We start from the raw sequence: 27,366 nt of genomic DNA, 5'->3' as shown, positions 1-27,366 counted from the left end.
ACCAAGATAACAACAATCACAACTCACCAAAGCACCCAACTGAATACATACCTATATGAATATCTACCTATATATCAATTTTGCTTGATATACGATGAGCAAGAAGACCTTATTCTAAATCAACAATAAAAAACACTCTAGAAGTATATATCACGAAGCGGTAGCGTTTAGCTTTCAACAACTAACTACTAGGTCACTGGGAAAATGAGTCCCGATCCATATATTTTGGTTAGGTTAACCCGGAGAAAGTAGTAGTATCATTAGCGCAAGTAAGTTGTCTTTTGAAAAGTATATATATATATATATATATATATATATATATATATATATATATATATATATATATATATATATATATATATATATATATATATATAGTCACCGTAGACGTTATTCACTCGACTTTATTTTGTATAGAAAAACAGGTAACCAATTCATTTTTATCATGGTAAAATAACACAATTATCGATTATAAGTAAACATTTATTGATTAGTGGAACTGAATTATAAATTAAGTTTATTATGATAATTAAAAAGTTATCGTTATGTTGTGTTATTCACTCTTAGTGATTTCAACTACTACTAAGTCAATCAGTTGAAAGTTTGATTGATATGAATCAGTCTTATGATAGTCATTGATTTAATAACAAAATTATAAGTGAACTAAAAAGTATTAAAGATAAAAACTATTAGAATAACTAATGAAAAACTTCTTTTAAAGGTCGTCACAATATTGTAAGTTTAATCATGTTATGACTTTTGCCACTGTGAATTATCAGATGACAAAACCGCCAGTCAGAATGTCAACTTCCTTGACCTTATCCATGTGCTAAACTAATGATTCGTTAGCAAGCACAAGCAACCTTGAGTCAACTCTGAGTCTTTACTTGTCATTCTCACCTAGCATTGCCCGTCTAGTCTAGAACGCAACTTCAACCTCTATTGTGTGTATAGTAAGTTTCAGACACGTAGTTTATACACAAGCAAACCTGACAGCATCACACCATAAAATAAAGAATAACAGTTATGAAAGATCAAGTCAAAAGTGGTTATGATTGTGAGAGACTGTAACTAATTATTTGCAAATAAGTTAATACTATATCGTATAACAATGGTCGATAGGTCAAATAAAAGCTTATGATAAAAGAAATATGAATATACATATAATCTAGTTACTTAAGTTATCAGATAGGAATCTACGTAATAATAGTTCCTAAATAATCCCTAGCAGTTATCATTCATTTATTCTTCATTAGCATATAACAAATTAGATCCTCCTCTAATGAATTGCAGATGAACTGTATTTAGGAGGCAATGGTAAGGATTTTTCTAATCACCCTAATGAACAAATAACGATTATTATTATTAGTTTTTATTTTAATTTTAAAAGAAATCGAAAGATTTGTATACTGAGTTGGAGATCATGAAGGATGAACTGATAAGGATATGATAATAAGGAATCAACAAGGGATTTTTATCTAGACAGATGTATGTGAACATTTATTTGTTAAGTATAGATGTTTTATCTCTTCTAGAAAAGAATTTGATCCGGCTGACCAGTGAGCAAAGTTAATCTGTTTTAAACAGATGTTTTAATATATAGCTCAGTGCCATATATTTACATCACAAAAATAATAACAGTCATTTGGAATGAGATACTTACTATATTATCAGTTATATGCTTGGTTAAAAGACTTGGTAACGGATATACCTCACTGTATGACGTACCCCAACAAGCACTGAACATTGACTTATACCTTCTTTTAAGTTACTCTCCAAGATTCTATAAATACCCCAGATGGGTGAGGGTAAGGAGAGCCCCCACCACAAATGTCCTCATGTGACCACGCATTTATTAGCCACTGTCAGAGGAGTCCTCCAGACTGCATTATCAAGTGAGGAGGGGTGTTGCCTAAGGAATTGAGAGGACGAAAACAGGATGTTCGGCTTTTAAACTGGGTGAGTGTAAACGGATGATCCACCTAAATGAGTTAGAAAACCCTGATTCCAAACCAATGGTGCACATGGGTTTCAGGATGCCGAGGCAACAAAAGGTGTATGAACCTGTTGTTGGTCACCGGCTACCATGGGACTGCATCTCCCAACGTTGTTTCATTGCTTTTTTGATTAGATCGCTAGGTCAAATGTTTGTAGTGTGCCCCCGTAAGAAAACCACCTACTTAGGTTTTGGTGCCCGAGCGGTATTCCAGCTCTTACACATATCGAATGACGAAGTGTGGCGCGTATATTTCGGTGCCTCATTGTATGTTTAAATAAATAAATAAATATAAAAATAGTTTACGATTTAACAGTAGTGTGACTATTGATATGTATATTATGAAAGATATTTATATTTTGAAAGCTTTACATACATTGGTGAGACTGAATTAAAATCCGAACAAAATGTTGACAACTCTGATCATAGATTTATTGGTTCTAAAAAGTTTGTTGATTCACTTAAATTATTAGCAGCACCATTATATTATTGTTAGCCCAACTGAGCGAATAGATTTGTAACTGTTGCAGTGTGAACTTCAAGTGTAGCTACAAGGTTTTGTCCAATAGCATTGTAAATACTTCATTTCATACAAAAAAACAAAAGTCAAAGCTAGAACACAGACACTAAACCAATAGATGATAACAGGGTTTGTCTTTTACATGATAACATCACCATCCTGTTAAATTGGTTACCATCCTTTTTTCAATATGAATTGTTAAAAAGGGAACATGGAAATCAAACGAAAGTAGAGGACGAACAACTGACATCACATCATATAAAAATCCATTAGGTAAGGGAGTACAATTCCATTGTTAGTTAGCAGAGGAAATGAAGCGTGTTTGCGATATGGAACTGATAGCTCATGAGACGCTACTTTTTAATTGCCACGAAAGCAGATCAAAGAAAATAATCAGTACTGTTTTGTATAAAGTAGGATATCAGCTATACATAGTATGTCAACACACACTTAGGTTAGGTCATGGTGTCAAGGCCATCAGAAACTAGCGCAGTTTCTCTTTTTATACGTGTTACAACTCGATAAAATTACTAATTGATTGTGTTTTATTTTACTGATTTGAATTTCAACTTTTTCGAGTCAAATCAACTCCCTAATTCAGCTATCTTCTAGCCATACATCGTGTTTAAGAATACCATTTTCGTATTAACTAGTGGGCTACTCTCAAATAACTGTACGAGTATATTGCCTGCTCCCGATCGTAGCTGCTACCTTAATGTGGTAGTTGGGCTTGCCTATCGTAATGAATCAATCGAGCTATACTGGCTGGAACAATCGTTTCTCAATGTCCTACAATGACAGACAGGTCGGTTGAAGAGTGGTAAGACTAAAAGCAACAAACCTAAGGTCCGAGGGCGAAGTCATACTAATTAATGTACAGAGGTGTGACGATAATAAGCTGTTTCCTTCAGACAACCAGCGTAACAAACGATTCCGCCTTCCCACAAAGGAGGGTGGGGTTAGAAAATGTCAACATGCACACCTCACCCTATCCCAAGGATATCGGTCTCCAGCGGTAAGGTCTCAACAAGTACGGAGCTAACACGAAGATTATTCACAAAAACGACGTGTGTCACTGACATCAAGCAGTTGTACCTTGAGTATTGTGGTCAGGCTCCCAAGTCACTAAGACCAATTCTAACCCGATTTTTCCCTACTCCCTCCAGAAGAACCCTTCCACGGTGTAGTGAACCGGGAAGTGATAACTGCCTTCATACCGCTAACAGCACTCAAGATCACTCCATTCATAATCAATTTCCCTCTTCAATTCCTATTATTCCTCCTACCTCGACTTTCAACTCGAAACGTCCTCTTTTGAATCCCTCCTCAAATGTCACTGAGCTCGAAATACTGTCCCACATCTACTGAACCTCGGCTCAAAACGACACATTGGAGCCTTCAATGCACGTACTCTATGTCAAATCGGCCAGCGGGCCTCCTTGACTAAAACCTTAGAATCTCGTATCATCAACGTATTCTGTGTCTACGAAACACGCATACAGGATCCTAGTGTGATCATTTACTCGAACTCACCTCGCCAAAACGAGGGAGACAACGAGATACACCCTCCATTTATTTATCGACTCGATGACTAGTTCTTGTGAACTAGTGGGTGCAGGCATAGCAATAAGTATGAGGGCAGAACAAGCACTACTAGAGTGGATTACCGTTAACAGTCGCCTATATGCTGTTCGGCTAAATGGTTTCTTAAAAACTCGGAAGGATAGTGACACATATCGTTGCCTTTATGTCGTTTCTGCCTACGCTCGCACGGACTGCAGCCCTGATGAAGTAGAAAATAAATGTTTCAGTAAGCTTACTGAACTGCTTCAAAAAGCTGAATACTCATGGTACTCATAGGTGAATTTAATGACCAAGCAGGTAGCTTAAACCAAAGAGAGACATTTAAGTGGGTGGTTTAGTATTCCGGCACAGAGAACAGATAATGGTGATCGTCCGCTGAAAATGTGCTCAGACAATCGTTTGTTTTTAGCAAACACTAATTTTAAGCCTAAGGAGAGACATCATTTAGCATGGCGACCCCTGTACCAAACCAACGATGGACTCAAATACACCATATCCTCATCAGTCATCGTTGGAGAGGCTCGATAGAAGACTGTCGCTCGTTCTGTAACACATATTTGGACTCCGATCATGCTCTAATACGAGCACGCATTTGCTTTCACCTCACTGGATGCAGAAAAACTACATTAAGACCCATTACAGTGGAACTCAGCGATAAGAGAGCCAAAGGTAAATTCCATGAACAAATGAGCTCGCACCCAAGCAATTCTGAAAACGAGGCTGACCCAGATGTTGCTTGAAATCATATACAAACAGTTGTAGAAACAGCACCCACATCTACTAGTGATTTTAATCAAAGGGTTACGAAAAATCAGTGCATTTCTACTAAGTCCATTGAACGCGTAGATTCACGTAAACTCATCACCCATCATGCTCCAAGCACGATGAAGAGCGAAAACAAATCACATCTACCTAAACCAAAAGTTATGGAACAATAGTGAGCAGTGGTGGGCAACGAAAGCAAAAGTGATGGAAAAGACAATGGCTTCACGTAACACTGGACAGCTTTTCAGACTAATAAAATTAAACCGGAATTAAAGAGTTAAGTGTAAATGAGACAATCTCGAAAAAAGGACCACACTCCTATCTGCTCTCAGTTCAGACGGTTAGAACGATAGGAGGAACACTTTAAGAAGCAGTTCACCTGGTCTTCAGATACTCTACAACTACAACTATCCACCATTTCCAAACAGTCGGAATGGAACATTGAAATAGACACTCTGAATTTAATTAAATTTCAAAAAGCTATAACCAATCTGAAACGAGGAAGAGTAGCTGGTCCAGATGGATTAACTCCAAAGGTCTTTAGGGATGGTGATCCAATTTTAGCGATTAGCTTGATTAATATTTTAGCTAAAATCTGGAAATTCGACGTTATCTCATCTGACTGGTCACAATCACTTATCGTCCCAATATATAAGAAAGGGTCAAAATCGTCCTGTGACAACCATAGAGGGATTAGTTTAAATGATATAGTATTTAAAATACGAGCCTCGATAATTATCAGACACCTAACTAAGACTCGTGAACTGCAAACACGAGAAAATCAAACTGGCTTCAGACATGGTTGTCACTGCATCGACCACATATTCACCATTCTTCAGGTTCTAGAACACAGGCATACTTATCGGCGTCAGACAATGGTGGTCTTTCTTGACTTAAAAGCAGCACTTGACTCCGTAGACCGCGAGATTCTGTGGCAGTGTCTGTCATTGAAAGGTGTACCTCAGAATTACATAAGCCTTGTGATGGCTCTTTACTCGAACACTATCAGTCGTGTCAGAACTGATGGTGAACTGTCATCTGATTTTGCAACCTCAAGTGGTATCGGACAGGGCTGTCCACTATCTTCATTTCTATTTAATTTCATCACACACCTATTGCTAGAAAACGAAATAATAGTATCCTGTTTTACAATAGATGCTAAGAGTTGTTAAATCTCAAAACAAATCGGAATTCAACAACAAAAATCTTGAGACACAGTAAGCAAAACGTTTGGTGCACTTATTAAAAGTATATGAAAGTAAACCTAGATTAAATCTAGGTTTGACTATGACAGTTACACTTCATTAACAGTTTACTAATCAGTTGAGTAGGCAGAGTCATAAGATAAAAATGTAAAAAGACACAGTTGGACAAGATATATGTATATATGTCTTATTAAATCATATGATACAAACTTTCGTTATCAGTGTAGTCTTTTTGTCAGACTAATACAATGTGAAGTGTATTATCGTAATTCGGAAAAATACATATATTCCAAATCATAATCACGTTGAAAACACACCCAGGTGAACTATACACAGCTGAGAATAAAAATATTATCTTCAAATAGACAAACTTAGTTAGATAGCTTCCGATGAAGCTATGTGGATAGTTAAGAAAGATCTAGGTGATGTAATTGAAAATTACAACAAAAATACTGTCAAAAAAGGAGTATTAATATCTGGTAAATGATGAAAATATTTATACATATGGTTCAAGATTTTAATGAAGACCTGGAACACTAAATGAATACATGTAAACAATCTATCAATCATCAATACAGTATTAAAAAGATTAAAATAGTTGTAGTACCAAAAGAAAATAAGAAACATTATAAGCATCAAGAGTATGATTTGAAAAGACAGAAGGAAACAAAAACACGTATAAAGAAATAATAAGATTCCATGTCTGGAGGAAACAAAAACTGAATACAGTTTGTGACCGATTCCGAGGCATTCCACTTAGTCTTCAATCAATAATTGCGGTTACTGGGACGATTATTATTATTATTATTTCAACACATAAATATTGGTACAAAAGGGGCACCGAATACATAGCCCCCCCATAAGTCAATTGTTTTGTGTGTGGGCTTTCACATAGCAACTATCTACAACCAACCTAGATTATGTTTAATTTTTGTTAAACCCTTTTATTAACTTAACAATGTTAGTAAAAAAGTAACAATTCGCATATTTATTTGTACTGTTATGATCCTAGATCACATGATAGACCCTAGCTAAAATGTTGATTGCTTAAATATCACCCGATGACTCATCCACCTCCCCCCATGTATGTCTGTACTCAAATCCTATTATTAACTTTAGCTCGGCCTTGCTGTGCCCTAATGAGACTTGACCATAAATTTGCGACTAGATTTGCTCGCATACACATATTCGCCTTTTACTTCAAATTCGCTTGAAGTGCTTATAGCTTTATGATCTTCACTGCAGTTATCGCTTCTCAGTGCCTTTTGATTTCAAACACCGTTTAGATTTATATTATAACGGCTGTCAAGGTGGATTGATTAGCGAAGCGAAGCCACTACAGTCATACTGCCCAGGTGCTCAGATCGAACCAGGTGATTTTCTTAAGGGGTCACACCCCGAGCCCTTGACCTAGAGGTCTAATCCATGCATGCCGAACATGCTTGCATTGTTGCTTAGAGTGGTCAGAAGACTCTGTATTTTGTCAGCGTCTTCACTAAATAAAACTATGTCATCGGTATATTCTAGGTCAACAAATGAATCTCCCGGTAGAAGTTCAACTCCTGGAGAGTCAGATGAGGAAAGTGTCGTCTCTAGAGGTAAGTCAACGACAAAGTTAAAGAATAATAGAGAGAGTAGACATCCCTGACGAACACCACTTGAGGTAATCAATTCTGATGACAGTTCGCCGTAAGCTCTCACTCGACCAGTTGTGTTCGAGTAGAGAGCCTTTACAAGGTTAATGTACTTCTTTGGTACTCCTTCCAGTGACAAACACTGCCACAGAACCTCACGACTAATGACTTTATAGATTGATATCATGCCTAGTTTCTTTTAACCTTCTACACTATCTAACATCGTCCGTTGTTCTTAACAGTACGGAATTCAGTTTGTATATACATCCAAAACACACAGTCGTAAGAAAACATTTCAGTGACTTAAAGATCAATAGAAAACAAAAGGGTTATACACGTGATCAATGAGGTCAAGGTTGTTAATTAGACCTCTTCTTTCTCTCTCCACATCACCACATTGCCAAAGCATGCCGAAAAATGCGGCAAAACAAAAACACAATAATCATTGAATTGTAAAATTATTTACCTTCATTGTGGCTGACACGACGTCGTATATCTTTGGATTCTGGATTTAAATGTTCTAGATAGGTTGTAGAGCCTGAGAAAACAGGAAATATTAAAATAAGCACTATATATATATGTCAGTGAAAAAGGTAAAATGATAGATGCGAGGGAATACGTGGAAAAGGTGATCTGTTTATTGAATGCTTGTTATTGACGTCCCAGATCCATCCTATAATCTCAAACTACTTTTACACTTTAACGTGAACAATAGGGAAAGGTATTGAAGGTAAGAGCCCTTAAGAGTGTGCATAGAATATCAGTCAGTCAGCTACAACGTAGGACCAGGCACATATGTGCATCGGTACAAGTTGCCATACCTCACCACATTAGTACAACAAGATGAACACTGGATTCATAGAAGTAGTTAATTCAATGGTGGTAATATATAAAAGAAAGATTGCATATAAGGATATAGTACAGGAAGATAGAATTAGTTCGTAGAAAGAAAGATATGAAGTGATTTTAATCTCTTAGTTTAAGGGAAGATAGAGAGTGTATACACCGACGCCATTGTGATCGATTCTGAGCCATGTCACCAACACTCTCCAACCATTGGTTACGATAGTCATGCGAACCCCAATCAAGTAGACTGCATCTACCAACATGGCTCAGACTAGAAGTTAGTGACTTCAAGCACTGATGCCACGTTTTGGTTTGGCCGCCCCTAACTTTCTTCCAACCATCTCCAATACCGGATAGCATTGCACGTCGTGGTAATCGCTGTTCAGACATACGCAACACGTGGCTCAACCATCTCAGTCGATGAACATTCACAACCTCATCAACTGATTTACCATCATTCCCTAATACCTTGTGTTTAACCTCACTATTACTTACCCGATGATCCCAGCACATGCGAGCAATATTTCTGAGACATCTGTGGTCAAATACCAGTAGCTTACGAATATCCTCTACTCTTAATGGTCATGTTTCACTGCCATAAATTGACACAGAACGGACTGCCGAGCAGTATACTCGTCCTTTTATTGACAGATGGATATCTCACTTTCGCCATAGGTGGCGTAAGGTGGCAAAAACCAAACGAGCTTTTCGAATCCGTGCTGAGATTTCGTCAGACACCAACCCATTAGGGCTTATCAGACTTCCAACATAAGTGAAGTTGTCAACGGGTTCGACTACTTCACTCTTTTTATCTTTAGTTCAGGTGTTGACGCAGACCAGTCCTGAAGCAACAACTTGCATTTCGAGGGAGAGAAGCGCATTCCAAACATTTTGGCATTGTTGATCAGTGCTACCAAAAGACTCTATATCTTATCAGCGTCTTTACCAAACAGGACTATTTCATCTAAGTCGATAAGTGGACCTCCTGGTACGACATCAATGCCCGAGAATTCAGTCCACAACAGCGTTATTTCCATCAGTACGTCTATGATGAGATTAAGTAGAAACGAAGATAGTAGACAGCCCTGTCCGATACCACTTGAGGTTGCAAAATCAGATGACAGTTCACCATCAGTTCTGACACGACTGGTAGTGTTCGAGTAAAGAGCCATCACAAGGCTTATGTAATTCTGAGGTACACCTTTCAATGACAGACACTGCCACAGAATCTCGCGGTCTACGGAGTCAAGTGCTGCTTTTAAGTCAAGAAAGACCACCATTGTCTGACGCCGATAAGTATGCCTGTGTTCTAGAACCTGAAGAATGGTGAATATGTGGTCGATGCAGTGACAACCATGTCTGAAGCCAGTTTGATTTTCTCGTGTTTGCAGTTCACGAGTCTTAGTTAGGTGTCTGATAATTATCGAGGCTCGTATTTTAAATACTATATCATTTAAACTAATCCCTCTATGGTTGTCACAGGACGATTTTGACCCTTTCTTATATATTGGGACGATAAGTGATTGTGACCAGTCAGATGAGATAACGTCGAATTTCCAGATTTTAGCTAAAATATTAATCAAGCTAATCGCTAAAATTGGATCACCATCCCTAAAGACCTCTGGAGCCAATCCATCTGGACCGGCTGCCCTTCCTCGTTTCAGATTAACTATAGCCTTTTGAAATTCAGCTAGAGTTGGGGAACCTACTTCAATGTTCCATTCACACTGTCTGCGAATGGAGGGTAGTTGTAGAGTAGCTGAAAGCCAGTTGAACTGTTATAGAATATCAGACGTATTTATGATGCTTTGTATGACTTTGGTCTCATACAAGCCTCTAGAACATACCAAATACAGTAACATTTGTAACTATCCGATCGAAACGTGACACGACACTGCATGTTGGACTCGGAACGAGGACTTCGATCTCGCGCGCGAACGCTTAGCCTCTGAACCAATGAGCCGGTATCCAACGGTGTTAATGTCTAATTTCAGTCAATCTACGATAATGCGCGACTATCTCCCCTTGTCTTCAGTGTGTAACTTCTTCACAACTAGAAATCCAGGAAATCTATCTTGGAGCCAGTCACTAGTGATTATTATCAGAATGGGGGGTTCGAGTCCCGTGTGTGGAATCATGGATGAGCACTGCTGAGGAGTCCCACGCTGGGACAAAACGACCGTCCAGTGCTTCCAGGTTTTCAATGGTGGTCTAGCTCGACTCATAAATTCAACTATTAGAACACAGAATGTTTATACTATTCAATCAGTTAAACGCAATGTAGAGTCTGGCACATGTGTACATTAGTTCAAATTGTTATACACTCATTAGTACAAGATGAAATTATAAGAATAAATCTCATGATAGTCGAGGTTGTAGTAGCATTGGTGGTAAGAGATTAGGTAATATGGAGTCAGTGAAATATAAAAAAATTTGTAAAGTAATTTAGAGACTCAGGTTTTCAAGGAAGACAGAGAATAAATGTGCCTGAGCCACTGTGAATGGTTTTGAGTCATTATTTCACATGAAGTCTTTGCCTAGGTGTCTAGAATTATGCGGACCCTAAACCAGGTATTATGAATCTACCTATATGGTTCCGTTCAGCTCAACAGTCAGCATGCTCATGAATAGATGTCTTATCTTGTATTTGGGCGCTTCTTTATACCACTAAAAATGTGCACACTTCTGTTCACAAACTCTTCTAGTCGTATCAGTTAACTCGACATTTAGTTGAGGCTGTTTCTTAGGATTAAAAATTCCTATAAATTAAAAATACATTTAAACCAGTTCACAAAACACAACACCCAAGAAAAAGAATCAAACTTTCGCCGCATCATCTGAACTGAAAAACTTTCTTAGGAAATACAAGGCATACATATACACGTATATATATATACGTGAATTTTTTAATCGCACTAACAATCCTCTTATAAACAATTTAAAACATTAAATCTTAAAAGTATGTAATTTACATGAAATACTTACCCTTGACTTGTTCTGACCGATTGCTGGATGTATTTAACATTGTGTTTGTTACTGAATTTCTACGACATTCATCTATTGAAGTGTTAGACTTAGATGATGATGGCAACTGTGGAGTTTTATCTGAATTAGGTGCTAATGAAGTAGTAAATGTATTGGTTGCCGAAACATTTGAATGTGACATTGGTGACTGAAAATGTCCATTTGTTAATGATTCCTCTCCATTGTTATTATTATTAGTAGTAGTAGTAATAGTAGCAGTGGTCGTATTATTTGACGTGACATTACTTGGTACAGAACACGTTTGATTTAATAATAAAGAATTTGAAGATTCTTGTTGGAAGAAAGAATTATTTGATGTTGTAGAAGCGGCAGCTAGAACAGACTGTCGTACAGTTGTACCATGAGGTAAATGATGAGATAATTGTTGAGTATACGTTGGATAAGATCGGAATCGATTAGTTTCATCTACTAGAGATGAATAAGTATGCCCATTAGGAGTGTACATATCAGGATCGCCTACAACAACAAAAATTAAGAAAAATAAAATGTACATCTGTAGATCATTGCCACTACATAAATACAAGTACTATCATTGAAATGATAATTGGAAATGACAAAATTTCTCACTGAATACAAAAGGGATAAGTAGGTTTTTTCAACCGAATAAATTTTGATTAAAAAACAACTATAAGCTACTGGACATAAATCCGTACAAATCTTATCCTTGTGTGTAATGTATTAGCAAAAAAGTTAATTTATCCGAGTATATAGATTTAGATAAAATCAACCATGAAAGATTGTATCAGGAAGAAGCAAAGATCAATGGACGTAAGTCAGTAATTTAATTTATTATATGCATACAGTGATTGATTAATGTCAACTACATGGAGTTGGATATATTCATATTCGATTAAAGCAAATCAGATAGAACATTGTACTTTTCAGGTAGATTATGAAATCAGTGGTTGATGTATAAGTAAATATATAGTCTTCACTTTCTCTACATAAAACCGTGCTAGTTCCTGTCCTGCTGTAATGACTAATAATTTTTTTCAGTCATAACAAACACTCATATATTAGTAGCAGTACATGTATTTTATCCAATTACAATAGATTGATGGTTGGTATAACTTTTATCATAACACTAACCACGTTATAACTAAAAACGTGTTAAGATTACACGAATGATTAAAAATCACTCAATAACAGTTGTAGAAATCACGATTTATTCTGTACAGTTTACACAGTATTCAGTGACAGATTATATATAGATAACGAATAAACTGCTTAAATTCACGTTCGGTTTCTTTTACACACAACTTTTAAGTTCCTGATTGGAAAAGTGTGTTTTAATTGCATTTGTGTTTCAACAATGTAGTGTCTTTTTCCAGTTGATCGATATCTATTCCACACCCCATTGATGAAAATCACATATTGACCGAAATTAGATGATAAGAGACAACAGACGAAAACTCCTGTAACCACGTTATTAATAAGTCTACAATGCAAAGCAACATTTATTGCCCCCAAATGCCTTGGTACAGTCGAGGGTAAGGAGAGTCAGCTCTCTCTTCAAATGCTACCACATGGCCACGCGTATATAGCCTCAGCCAGAGAAGTCCTACTCATTGCCTTCTCACACCAGGGGTGTTGTTTACGAAATTGAGAGGACAAAAAGCGAATGTCCAGCACTTTAACCGGGTCGGTGGATATGGAGGATTCACTTAGGGGAGTTGGAAAATCCTGATTCCAAACCAATGGTGCACACGTGCTCCAGGATTCTGAAGGGACAAATGTCGTATGAACGAATTAGTCACCGGCTACCATGGGACTGCAACTTCTAAAGTTGTCCCTCTGTCTTGTGGATTAGACTTCTAGGTCAACGGCTCGGGGTGTGGCCCTTTAAGAAAATCACCTGGGCAGTATCCCAGCCCTCACACAAACCAAATAATTTGTGTGGCGCACATATATTTGGTGCCTCGTACCAATGTTTGTGTTTAAATAAATAAATAAAAGATCTTTATTTAAATACTCATTCCTGTTATACAGTAACTGATTATTTATAGAAAAGGACTAACTGCACACAAACTTCTTGATACTACTAGCCCAAATACAGCTTGACATATACACAAAAAATTTCGTTGCATTGAGATTGATAAGCCTTCACCATTTGAGACCACTTTTACACTTCAACTTGAACAATAGAGAAAAAGTACTGAATGTAAGAGCCTTTAAGAGTGTGTGCAGAATACCGGATGTATTCATAATGTTTTGTATGACCTTGGTCTCATACAAGCTTTTAGAACATACCAAATTTAGTAGCAACATTTGTAATTATCCGATCGAAATGTGACACATAATTCACTTGGTATTGTTTACTTGAATCTTCCCATTGATGTTTAGGACTCCAATCGTTCAGTCTCTTATTGGCATATGTTCATACTATGAGCACTGCCTCGATATTGCCTTAATTTACAAGCAGGTAAATCCAGATGAGTCCCAAAAAGAATGAAGCGCGTGTCCTGGATTTCGCTGGTAGCTACTATCTATCATAGCTTATGGCACATAATTCTTTATTTTTCTGGATGTTTCTGAGAAGTTCCTATTCAATACTGATTGGACAAAACATTTTGATCTTTGCTGGGGTTTTAGAGCTTTGTTGAGGGATATTTATCTTGTTTGTCTTGTTACTCAACCCAGCTACTTCGAGAGTCAAATAATCCACGTTTTGACCGTGCAAATAGCAAAATCATTCCACCAAAGCCCATAGGGTGTAGATGATCTTTTTAAAAGGAAGAAAAGCACATTTTCTCTGAGTTACTTTCCCTGTTTTGGAAAGCGTGACGAAGAACACCTTGTGAACCTGAACCAAAGTTAGGTGGCCACAATTTGCTGTCATTCACTCTGAAATATTATGTAGAGAATTTTCGAAGCGAGTAAAGTTATAATACCGAACGGTTGAGTTTTCTTGTCATACCCTAAATTTCATTACGCTACAGTAATTTTACCCATGTGTATTTGTGATTTAGTTTTAGGTTATTAACTTTAAATTGTAGGTTATATGTACGAATCTAATGCCACTTAAGATGCTTTAGGCATTTAAACGGTGCATACTCAGCCATCACACAAAGATACATAAGAAGTGAACATCAATTCCGAGCCGCATTCTTCCGAAAGACAAGAATTTCTTGATGAACCGATGAGACGATCAATGGATTTTGGCGCGAAACTCAATCATTCATACATTTCATTAACATTTTGGCATGATAGTTGATGACATTTCGTGATGGAAGTCTCAATCTTAATTTTTAACCCTAACTCTGTCTTAATTCCGCCCATAACCTATAACTCCAGCAATCGGGGTGACGTTTCTCAAGGTCACTTTCAAAGGTTGTCCATAAGTCAATCCTGTTCATTTTTCCTTTCCATATGGTTTATGATCCGGGTGACCTGCTTGAATATCCGGGTTACCTGTTCCTGCCATCTAGATATTTCAACAAGTTTTCTGTTTCATTGTTTGTTTTAACAGATCATTAAGTCAATTAATTGTATAACCTATTCAGGTGTGTTTTTGAAAAGTCTATGACCTTTCGCTGTACAAGTTACAAAAATTTACAATCGGAGACATCGTGATAGCTGGCAGTGTAATTGAACAGAATGAATATTATTCAGATGTCGACTTCTGAAATGCTAATATCTAACTGGCGATCAATCAATATTTATCGTCAGTATCGATCAAGAAATAAGAAACGAAAACTCGCTGAAATACTTTGTGCTGATAATTCTATATTGTACTAAAAATATAATATTGAATAAAGTTAGTAAAAATAAATCAATAATGATAATAATGCTTATTCCTTTCTCTCTTTTATGTGTTGGTAGGAAACCGGGGTAGTAATTTTAACGGATGCGCTCAGTGAAAAGATTTATATCGATGAATACATTTGTTGGAAGATTAGCGATTGGACACAGTACTAAGATTAGAGTAAAGAGAATAAGTCTCTAATTCATAACAAGACAACTGAGCTACGAATGTTTATGGATAGAATTGAATTAGTCTCAGATAAAAAAATGTCAGCATTCAAAGGTAAAGACTTTAGTTAACCATTATGTCAGGACTAGTAGATTAATTCACAAATAACGGGTGAAATAATATGAATAGTAAGAGTGAAAAAAAGTGGTTATTTAAAATAAAAACAAGTGTGGATACTTGGTAAAGGTGTTTAATTGTGAACAAAATTAAAAACAACTAATTATTCAGTGAATAAGAGTGTAGACATACACATGCAAACATAAAGTTGTTAGCATATACACATAAAAAAACAATGAAACGTAAAATTGGAGCACAAGTGTTCTTATAAAGTGACAATACAGTAAATAGATCTGTTATAAATGCTGGAGAAGACTATAAAAAGATACATATAAATAGAACAGAATTACGTAATTATATTTTTAAACTTATTTGAGAAATATGGTTACTAATTAGAGAGAGTATCCAGATATAATGAATATCAAATAATTAGAATATTTGGTTGACTCAGTTTAATAGTGCAGAATCGGGAAAATAAATCGAAATAAGACTAAAATGAACAACGTTGAAATCTGCTGCAAATATATATGTGTGTGTTGGTTCAAGGCTTTCACACTTCATTTTGGCGCGCACACACACACACACACACAGAGCGAGGAAGTCAATATCAAACACTCAGTTTAGGGAATACAACACAGTCAAGGAAATCAACAAGATAAAACGTAGAGAAGAAATATTGATATTAACCACAGAAAAAATAGACACTGATAACATAGATTGAGAAAGAGTGAAATCAGTAAATGAAACTCGATGTTTAGAGAAGGATGAAAATAGTATGTATCTGTGACGTACCTACAGGCTGAGTTATATCACCTAAGACATTTAACTGCAGGATACGACCACTTTGTGAACTCATTAGGATATCTACATATCAGCAGTGACTTCATAAAGTAATGGGATATCTCGGTCTAGTCAACCCCAATTTTTATATCCTAAGCTAATTCGTGTAGAACACAAACGGATAAACGGTATCTAGATATGAAAATGATTTATAGTCACCATATACTAGTGCATAGTGTGCAATTATTGTAACCAATGGCTAGAGACTGTGTGATATGGGTCGAAATCGGTGACAATTGTGTACATGCATTCACTCTTTAATTCCACTTAGATCTTAAGTTTCAGGATCTTATATCTTATTTTCGTTTTCTATGACTACTGATACTGTTACTATTTTTACTAGTGGAATTTGTATTGAAATCTCACTACGACAATGTAGTATGACAACATGAGCCGAAGCACAAATGTGTCTGGTTTTATAATGTATATAACTTGAATCATTTGTAAAAGAATGGAAAAGGACATTTCCATAATTAATGAATAATGAACATTCCTCTGGACTGTTGTCATGTTTCGATAACATTTTTAAAATCAGATTTTAAAAAAGGCAAAAGTTTGACTATAGCCAGTAAATGCCTGCTTTAAAAAATGGAATATAGATGTGGAAATTTGTCTTCACAAGACAATTTAATAATTAACGGGTTGTTTTTTTTCTTTCATAAAATCTATATTAAAACTTACTTTTTACAACACCTAATATAGAGTTCGCAACGTTATTTGTAACAGGGTAAACATTTTGTTCAACTGATAATGAACCATTCTCGGACATGGGAAGGCCAGAAACTTGAAGTGGAATTCTGAGTTGTGAACAACTGGGAGCCGATGAGTCTTTAGCAGTGTGGGCTGATGAAGAGTCAGAATATGAACAAGACAGCGAAGATGTTGCAGCAGATAAAGGTAATCCACCTAGTTGAATCTGTTGTATAGGTTGATGATTACGAGCTTCTAAACCGGCCAGGAAAGTAGATAATGCTGTCGTGGATGTAGAACTCATTGGGTTAAGCATTGTAGATGCTAAATGTGAAACAGAAGTTAGCACCTGTTGTGCATTGTTATATGTTGACGATTCAGACTGCATTTGAACACAATTTTCTTCAGGTTCTACACCTGGGGATATAGCTTCCAATATTGGGGCACTTGTGGGAATAGATTCAATCAAAGGAGATGTAGATGGTAGAATAGGAGTCATAGTTGGTTGGTTATTTGAAACTCTTGGCATAATTACAGGACAGTCACTTGGTACGAGCAGATAAAGTTGTCGTGTAGATCCATCAGAAGACTGACCAAGTAAAGTTTGCTAAATCCAAAGAACCAAACTACATAGTTAGCATACTATCGTGACAGTTATTGAAGGATACGAAAGCCATATATTTGAGAATTATCTGATAGTATTACATCACATGCAACTCAGATTAAAACAATCTAAAATCTCCATTATTATTGTTATTTATAATAAAAAAATACTGAATCAAAAACATCTATTTACCAAGAGTGAATGATAAACATTAATGTCATAACGAACGTAAACTTTGGTCAAGTTCAGATAAAAACTCAAATTGTTACGGAGCTTTTATGGGGAAAAATCTAAAAGGATGTTTCATGAATAACGTCAAAATATGTTTGAAAGTTTAGTATTTTGACCGGAGTGAAAAAAAATCACAATCGTTAAACTGGAATAAAACTTTTACCTGTCTTACCGCAGAACAAGTACTATTGCACTCCATGGCAAGATTTAAAGTTGAATGGCTTATAAGTAACTCAAATCGAGCATTAATCGTGCACTTTCAGACCATCGAATAAGGTTATGTCGAGATTAGGGATAGGGTACTCGGTAAACATGGAAAATAGACTGATGGGGTAGTGTTACGTTTGCCCAACAAGTGGCTACCTCGATGAGTGATGTCTAGTGTAGAATTAGGTTGGGAGAAGGCTAGGGGAGGTCGAAGATGTGGCACCAGTCTATGAAGCCAATGAAAATTGGACTGACTCAGGTACGTAGGTGCGACCTATCTGGTTAGGGTACATGCAATTCCCGACCGTTGTTGCTACCTTGACGTGGTGGTCGGGCTTGCCTATCGTGATGACCCAACCGAGCTATATTGACTGGAACATATGTTCCTGTAGGTTCTACCATGCCAGGCAGGTCGATTGGAGAACAGTAAGACTAAAAGCAGCAACTCAAGGTCTGAGGGCAAAGTCGTACTGCTAACTGTAGAGGGGTGTGACAACAATAAGGTGTTTCCCTCAGACAACCAGCATGACAGCGATGCTGCCTTCCCACAAGGAGGGGTGGGGCTAGATAAGGTCAACCCTAAAGATGTCACACCTCGCCTTACCTCACGGATTTCCGTCTCCGGCGGTAAGGCCCTTTGAAGAACGGAGCTAACACGTCAAAAACCTCCCACGGAAAGGCCGTGCGCGACCGGCCTCGAGCAGTTGTCCCTTGGGCACTGCGGTCACGCTCCCAGGTCGTTAAGGCCAACACTAATCCAATTTCCTTTTCAGGTACCTCCAGAAGAACCCTTCCACGGTGTGGGCAACCGGGAAGTGATAACCACCCTCATACCTCTAACAGCACTCGAGACCACTGTATTCATAATCAACCTTCCTCTTCAATTCCTATTATTCCTCCTACATCGACTTCAAACTCTAAACTTCCTCTTTCGGCTTCCTCCTCAAGTGTCACCATAGCCAACGATTCTAATGCTCAAAACTCTGTCCCAGGTCTACTGAAACCTCGCTCCAAACTACACATTGGAGCCTTCAACGTACGCACCCTATGTCAAATCGGTCAGCAGGCTTCCTTGGCTAAAACCCTAGAGTCTCTTCCCATTGATGTATGCTGTGTCTCCTAAACACGCATGCAGGATTCCAGTGTGGTCATTCACTTGACCTCACCTCGGCAAAACAGAGAGCCAACGAGATACACCCTCCGTGTATCTGGTGACCCGATGGCCAGTTCTTGTGGACTGGCAGGTGTAGGCATAGTACTAAGCATGAGGGCGGAACAAGCACTGCTAGAGTGGATCCCCGTCAACAGTCGTCTATGTGCTGTTCGGCTAAACGGCTCCGTAAGAACTCGGAAGGATAGGGACACACGTCGTTGCCTTTTCGTCGTTTCTGCCTACGCTCCCACTGACTGCAGCTCAGATGATGTGAAAGATGAATTTTACAGAAAGCTTTCTGAACTTCTTCAGAAAGCTAAACGCTCAGACATAGTACTCGTAGCAGGTGACTTTAATGCTCAGATAGGTAGCTTAAACCAAACAGAAAAGCATTTAGGTGGATATTTTAGCATTCCGGCACAGCGAACAGATAATGGTGACCGTCTGCTGCAACTGTGTTCAGACAATCGCTTATTTTTAGCAAACACAAATTTTAAGCATAAGGAGAGACATCGTCTAACGTGGCGACCGCCTGCACCAAACCAACGATGAACTCAAATAGACCATATTGCCATCAGTCATCGTTGGAGAGGGTCGGTACAAGATTGTCGCTCATTCTGGAGTACCTGCTTGAACTCCGACCACGCCCTCATACGGGCGCGCATCTGCTTGCGCCTCACTGGACGCAAAAAAGCCACATTAAAAAGACCCGTTAGAACTGAGTTGAGTAACGAGAAAACCAAAAGTAGGTTCCAAGAACAACTGAGGTCACAATTAGGTAGTTCTGAAGACGAGGCTGACCCAGATGTTGCTTGGAAAGACATACAAGCAGCTGTGGAAACAGCAGTGACATCTATTAGCGACTTAAACCACAGAGTTACAAAGAACCAATGGATTTCTCCAAAGTCTATCACACTGATGGATTCTCGCAAACTCGTCCCATCAGGTTCCGAACATGATGAAGAGCGACAACAAATCAGATCTAGGTTAAGAAAAAGTCTAAGAAACGACCGTGAGCAGTGGTGGGCAATGAAAGCAAAAGAGATGGAAAAGGCGGCGACTATAGGGAACACAAGACAGCTTTACAGACTAATAAAAGAAACTGGAATTAATAAGTCAAGTGTAAGTGAGATTATTTCGGAAAAAGACGGTACTCCCATCTGCTCCCAGTCCAGACGTTTAGAACGATGGGTGGAACACATTAGGGAACAGTTCAGCTGGCCTTCAGCGACTCTACAACTACCCTCCATTCCCAGACAGTGTGAATGGAACATTGAAGTAGGTCCCCCAACTCTTGCTGAAGTTCAAAAGGCTATAGTTAATCTGAAACGAGGAAGGGCAGCTGGTCCAGATGGATTGGCTCCAGAGGTCTTCAAGTATGGTGGTCCAATTTTAGTGATTAGGTTGACTAATATTTTAGCTGAGATCTGGGAGTTAGACGTTATCCCATCTAACTGGCCACAATCACTTATCGTCCCAATATATAAGAGAGGGTTAAAATCATCCTGTGACAACCACAGAGGGATTAGTTTAACTAATATAATATCTAAAATACTAGCCTCGATAATTATCAGACGCCTAACTAAGACTCGTGAACTGCAAACACGAGAGAATCACGCTGGCTTCAGACCTGGTCGTGGCTGCATCGACCACATATTCACCATTCGGCAGATTCTAGAACACAGGCATACTTATCGGCGTCCGACAATGATGGTCTTTCTCGACTTAAAAGCAGCATTCGACTCGGTAGACCGCGAGATTCTGTGGCAGTGTCTGTCATTGGAAGGCGTACCTCAGAAGTACATAAACCTTGTAAAGGCTCTTTACTCGAACACTACTAGTCGAGTCAGAACTGATGGTGAACTGTCATCTGCTTTTGCAACCTCAAGTGGTGTCCGTCAAGGCTGTCCACTTTCCCCATTTTTGTTTAACTTCATCATAGATCTACTGATGGAAATAACTTTCTCGTCGACTGAGTTCTCGGGTATTGATCTCCATCCAGGAGGTCCACTTATCGACTTAGAATACGCAGATGACATAGTCCTGTTTGGTGAAGACGCTGACAAAATGAAGTCTTTTGGTAGCACTAAGCAACAATGTCAGAATGTTTGGAATGCGCTTCTCTCCCTCGAAATGCAAGTTGTTGCTTCAGGACTGGTCTGCGTCAACACCAGAACTAAGGATAGGGAGTGAAGTAGTCGAACGCGTTGACAGCTTCACTTATCTTGGAAGTCTGATAAGCCCTAATGGGTTGGTGTCTGACGAAATCTCAGCACGGATTCGAAAAGATCGTTTGGCTTTTGCCAACTTGCGCCACCTATGGCGAAGGCGAGATATCCGTCTATCAATAAAAGGACGAGTATACTGCGCGGCAGTCCGTTCTGTTTTACTTTACGGCAGCGAAACATGGCCATTAAGAGTAGAAGACACTCGTAAGCTATTAGTATTTGACCACAGATGCCTTAGAAATATTGCTGGCGTCTGCTGGGATCACCGGGATAGTAATAGTGAGGTTAGACGCAGGGTATTAGGTTATGATGGTAATCAGTTGATGAGGTTGTGAATCTTCATCGACTGAGATGGTTGAGCCACGTGTTACGTATGCCTGAACACCGATTACCACGACGTGCAATGCTATCCGGTATTGGAGATGGTTGGAAGAAAGTTAGGGGCGGCCAAACCAAAACGTGGCATCAGTGCTTGAAGTCACTAACTTCTAGTCTGAGCCATGTTGGTGGATGCAGACTACTTGGTTGGGGTCCGCGTGACTATCGTAACCAATGGTTGGAGACTCTTGGTGACACGGCTCAGAATCGATCACAATGGCGTCGGTGTATACAGTCCCTGTCTTCCCTTAAACTAAGAGATTAAAATCACTTCATATCTTTCTTTCTACGAACCAATTCTTTCTCCTTGTACTATATCCTTATATGCAATCTTTCTTTTATATATTACCACCTTTGACCTAACCACTGCTATGAATCCAGTGTTCATCTTGTTGTGCTGGTGCGGTATGGCAACCTGGACCGATGCACATATGTGCCTGGTCCTACGTTGCAGCTGACTGACTGACTGACTGACACGCAATTACCGTAACAAGTGGTTAGAGAATTCAGGTGATATAGTTCAAAATCGTTCACAACTGTGCACATGTATTGACTTCTTGTCTTCTTTAGGAATATGAGTCCCGAAATCTCCTCATACCTTATTTCTTTTTCTATACTATATATTTTCTACTAACACTACTGATACTGTTGCTACTCCCACTCAGTCAGGTTGTCTTAAAATAATTTTATCTCGCTGTGTCAATGTGGTATGACAAATAGAATTAATACACATGTGTAAGAGGTTCTACGTTGCGTATGATAGATGATAGTGAATTTAACTGAAATATGAGACTGGAAAAGAAGTCATAATCCGTTTTGCGCTATAATACTAACTAGATGATAAACAGTAATGACCACGTACCAATATCATTTCTGGTCAATGTATATTCCAAAACAACTAAAATTTGGTGAACAATAAATTAGCAACTAGACCACAAAATATACCCTAACTGAAAGACGAAGAAACTAAGTTCAATACTAAGAAAACTCAAGAGATGTTCTCAAACTATAACAAAACGAATATTCAATGAAAATTGATTGTCAGAAGTGTATGAAACAACGTCTAGTTAAACTTGAGCAGTGATAATATTTGATTGAAAATTTTTTAAAACAACTCTATGCTTAGGATCGAAGTATGAAGTGGTAACGCGGTATTACAGTGACATTTAGATATTTCTATATAATATATTTTTGATTATATAAGAGATGAACTTACCCGAGCTGCTGAGGACATGAATTCCCCACTTGCTACAAGCTGTTGTAAATCAGAAGGACTAATTAAAGAACCTGGTGCAGGTTGTAAAGATATGAATGCAGTTGATTGAATAGGTGGTGATGGATGAGTATTATGATTTACTGCTACTGATTCTGAATGTAAAGGCTGTTCTAAAACGGTTGGAAGATTTTGTGGGACCGGAGTCATTGGTAGAAAAGATGGAGTGGATGCAGCAGGTAAAAGATAGGAAGGTGAAGCAACTTGCCTGACAGAACACGAAGAAGTTAATTTTGTTTCAGTTTGAAGAGGGAAAACTGACGTTAGAGGCAGTTCAATAGATGGGGTTGGACTGGATATGGAGCATTGTTTCTGAGTTTCACGAATAAAAGCCGCTAAACCTGTGAAAAATATGTAGAATTTAGTAGTAACCTCTTTATGAGAGCTATGAGCGTTTAAAACAAACCTAATGAATATCATTTATGACACTGAAATAAAAACTTCATTTGGTAGGAACCACCCATTTGCCCGAGAATAATTATTATACTACCAACTCAGTCAGTAAGTATTACATTCACCAATTAAATTCACCAATCCTAACAAACTAAACGTGAACGATATTGCTACCATAAAAATGAATCTTTATTTATCTATTTTCTTAAGCACAAACATTAACACAAAGGGGCACAACAATATATGTACGCCATACAAATCATTGAGCTTGCGTGTGGCCTGGGATACTCGCCAGAAGCACCAATGGAAGCAGCTGGACTACTTAGGGAGCCACTCCTCTAGCAATCTAATCAAAAAAGCAATGAAACAACGTTGGGAGATGCAGTCCCATGGTAGCCGGTGACCAACAACAGGTTCATACACCTTTTGTTGCCTCGGCATCCTGAAACCCATGTGCACCATTGGTTTGGAATCAGGGTTTTCTAACTCATTTAGGTGGATCATCCGTTTACACTCACCCAGTTTAAAAGCCGAACATCCTGTTTTCGTCCTCTCAATTCCTTAGGCAACACCCCTCCTCACTTGATAATGCAGTCTGGAGGACTCCTCTGACAGTGGCTAATAAATGCGTGGTCACATGAGGACATTTGTGGTGGGGGCTCTCCTTACCCTCACCCATCTGGGGTATTTATAGAATCTTGGAGAGTAACTTAAAAGAAGGTATAAGTCAATGTTCAGTGCTTGTTGGGGTACGTCATACAGTGAGGTATAACCGTTACCAAGTCTTTTAACCAGTCAGTCAGTAACAACGTGCAACTTCGTACGTACGTACATCAGTTCGAGTTGCCACACCACATTAGCACAGAGATGCAGTTATCGAGTCAAGTCCCGTGGTGCTACATGTAGTAAAATTATAAGCTGAAATCAGAAAAATTAGGGTTTGAAGGTGTTATTCAAGGAGTATAATCCAGTGAAATAAATTTGGAAAGAGAAAAAAATATGGAGAATTCAGAAGATTAGAATTTGGGAGAACACAAAGTGGATGCAACTGAACAATTGCAAACGATTTTGAGCTATGTCATTCAGGGTCTCTAACCATCGGTTGCTATCATCTCGCGGTCCCCAACCAGGTAGTCTACACCTACCAATATGACTCAGTCCACTTGTCAGTGACTTCATGGACTTGTGCCATGTTTTGGTCTGACCGCCCCTAGCATTCTTCCAATCTAGTCCTACACAACAAAACATCGCACATCGAGGCAGTCGATGGTTGGGCATACGTAACACATCTCCCAGCCATCTCAACTGAAGTTTCACTACTTCATCAATTGATTTGCCATCCTTACCTAGTACCCGTTTCACGAACAACTGCATTACTTACTCGATGGTCCCAGAATATACGGGCAATATTTCGAAGACACCTATGATAAAATACTAGTAAGCTACGAATATTCTCTACTCTTACCGGCCATGTTTCACTGCCATAAAGTAGGACGGAACGAACTGCTGCGCAGTAAACACCTCCTTTGGTTGGTAGACGAATATCTCGCCTACGCCATAAATGACGCAAGTTGGCAAAAGCAAGCTAGTCGAGTCTTCTGTATCCGTGATGAGATTTCGTCACACACCACACCACAAGGGCTGATGAGACTTCCAAGATAAGTGAAGCGGTCGACACGCTCAACTACTTCACTCCCTATCATTAGTTCGGGTGTCAATGCAGCCCAATCCTGAAGCAACATTTTGCATTTCGAGGGGGAGAATCGCATCCCGAACATGCTTGCATTGTTGCTTAGTGATCAGAAGACTCTGCATTTTGTCAGCGTCTTCACTAAATAAAACTATGTCATCGGCATATTCCAAGTCAACAAGTGAATCTCTTGGTAGAAGTTCAACCCCTGGAAAGTCAGACGAGGAAAGTGTTATCTCCAAAAGTACGTCGACGACAAAGTTGAACAAGAATGGAGAGAGTGGATGGCCCTGACGAACACCACTTGAGGTAATCAATTCTGATAACAGTTCGCCATAAGCTCTCACTCGACCAGTTGTGTTCGAGTAGAGAGCCTTTATAAGGTTAATGTACTTCTTTGGTACTCCTTTCAGTGACAAACACTGCCATAGAACCTTACGATCAACAGAGTCGAATGCCGCCTTAAGGTCGAGAAATACCACCATTGTGGGGCGTCTGAATGTGTGTCTGTGTTCTAGGACCTGACGTAGTGTGAATATATGATCTATACAATCACGTGCAGGTCGAAAACCAGCCTGATTTTCTCTAGTCTGTTCTTCACGAGCTTTAGTTAGGCGTCGAAGTATTATTGAAGCTAATATTTCAGACACTATATTTGTCAAACTGATTCCCCTGTGATTGTCACAAGAGGACTTTTGTCCTTTCTTATAGACTGGCACAATCAGTGATTGAGACCAGTCAGATGGGATTGCGTCCAGTTCCCAAATTCTACCTAAGACCTCAGTTAATCTCACTGCTAATACTGAACCACCATCCTTAAAAACCTCAGGAGTAAACCTGTCAGGGCCTGCTGCTCTCCCTCGCTTCAGATTTCCTATGGCTTTTTCAACTTCGTAAAGAGACGGAGGACCTACATTAACTCGCCATTCAGGTTGACTGGAGATTGTGGGAAACCGAAGTGTGGATGAAGGCCAGTTGAACTGATCCCTAAAGTGTTCTACCCAACGATCCAATCTCTTGGATTGAGAATGTATAATATGTCCATCTTTCTCTGAGAGTGTTTCACTAACAGTCGGTTTCCTAATACCGGTTTCCTTACCAAGTCTGAACAATTGTCTGCTATTACCTATTGCCGCTGCCTTTTCCATCTCTCTCGCTTTCGCTACCCACCACTGTTCACGATCATTGCGTAGACTTCTTGTCAGCTTGCGCTTAAGTTGACTCCGCTCTTTATTATGTTCAGAGCCAGGTGGAATGAGTTTCCGAGCATCTATCAGTGCGATAGATGCTGCTGAGATCCAGTGTTGCTCCCTAACCTTCTGGTTTACCGTACTAGCAGATATCACTGCTGTTTCCACAGCTTTTCGAATATCATTCCATGCTGCCTCGGGGTGGGAATCACATACATGGCTGCCTAACTGTTTTTCTAGTTGTTCCTGAAATATACTCTTAGCTTGACTATCATTAAGTAGGACCCTAAGAGGTTTCCTTGCAGCGTCTTTCCTACGTCCAGTAAGACGCAGGCAAATACGCGTTCGCACTAGAGCATGATCTGAATCTAAGCATGTGCTCCAAAATGAGCGACAGTCTCCTATCGAGCCCCTCCATAGGTGGCTGATAGCGATGTGATCTATCTGGGTCCAACGTTGGGACGAATTAGGAGTCGCCATGTTAGAAGAGGTTTCTCCTTATGCTTAAAGTTAGTATTTGCAAGGAACAGGCGGTTATCTGAGCATAGCTGCAACAGACGGTCGCCATTATCTGTTCGTTGGGCCACGATACTATAAGATCCACCCAGGTGTCTTTCCCTATCGCTTAGTTCACCTACTTGAGCATTAAAGTCACCGGCCACTATTATTACATCAGAGCGCCTAGCTTTTCGGAGGTCGGAGAGCTTCCTGTAAAACTCATCTTTTGCATCATCTGAGCTGCAGTCAGTGGGAGAATAGGCAGAGACAACGAAGAGGCAACGACGAGTGTCCCTATCTTATCGGATCCTTACTGTTCCGTTCAGTCGGACAGTGCACAAGCGACTGTCTACTGGGATCCACTCT

General features: G+C 38.9%; 1 protein-coding gene across 3 annotated transcripts in view; it reads right to left on the bottom strand.

The window, feature by feature from the left end:
• The window catches only part of MS3_00009690 (uncharacterized protein), a 44,807-nt gene that overhangs the window by 11,431 nt on the left and 6,010 nt on the right, over nt 1-27,366 (bottom strand). Inside the window, exons 5-8 of one of the 3 annotated variants that reach the window (XM_051218091.1) lie at nt 23,173-23,570; nt 17,147-17,762; nt 11,536-12,051; nt 8,171-8,242 (exon numbers count right to left, since the gene is read on the bottom strand). In XM_051218091.1, the coding sequence (XP_051064527.1) occupies nt 8,171-8,242; nt 11,536-12,051; nt 17,147-17,762; nt 23,173-23,570 (1,602 nt within the window). Of the gene's footprint in view, nt 1-382; nt 25,817-27,366 lie in introns of those variants that run through there. The other 2 variants (XM_051218093.1, XM_051218092.1) reach the window with 2 other exon arrangements.

The sequence above is a fragment of the Schistosoma haematobium genome, chromosome 7 (genome assembly GCF_000699445.3).
Source record: "Schistosoma haematobium chromosome 7, whole genome shotgun sequence".
Classification (NCBI taxonomy): domain Eukaryota; kingdom Metazoa; phylum Platyhelminthes; class Trematoda; order Strigeidida; family Schistosomatidae; genus Schistosoma; species Schistosoma haematobium.
This window is presented reverse-complemented; position numbering and strand designations above follow the sequence as displayed.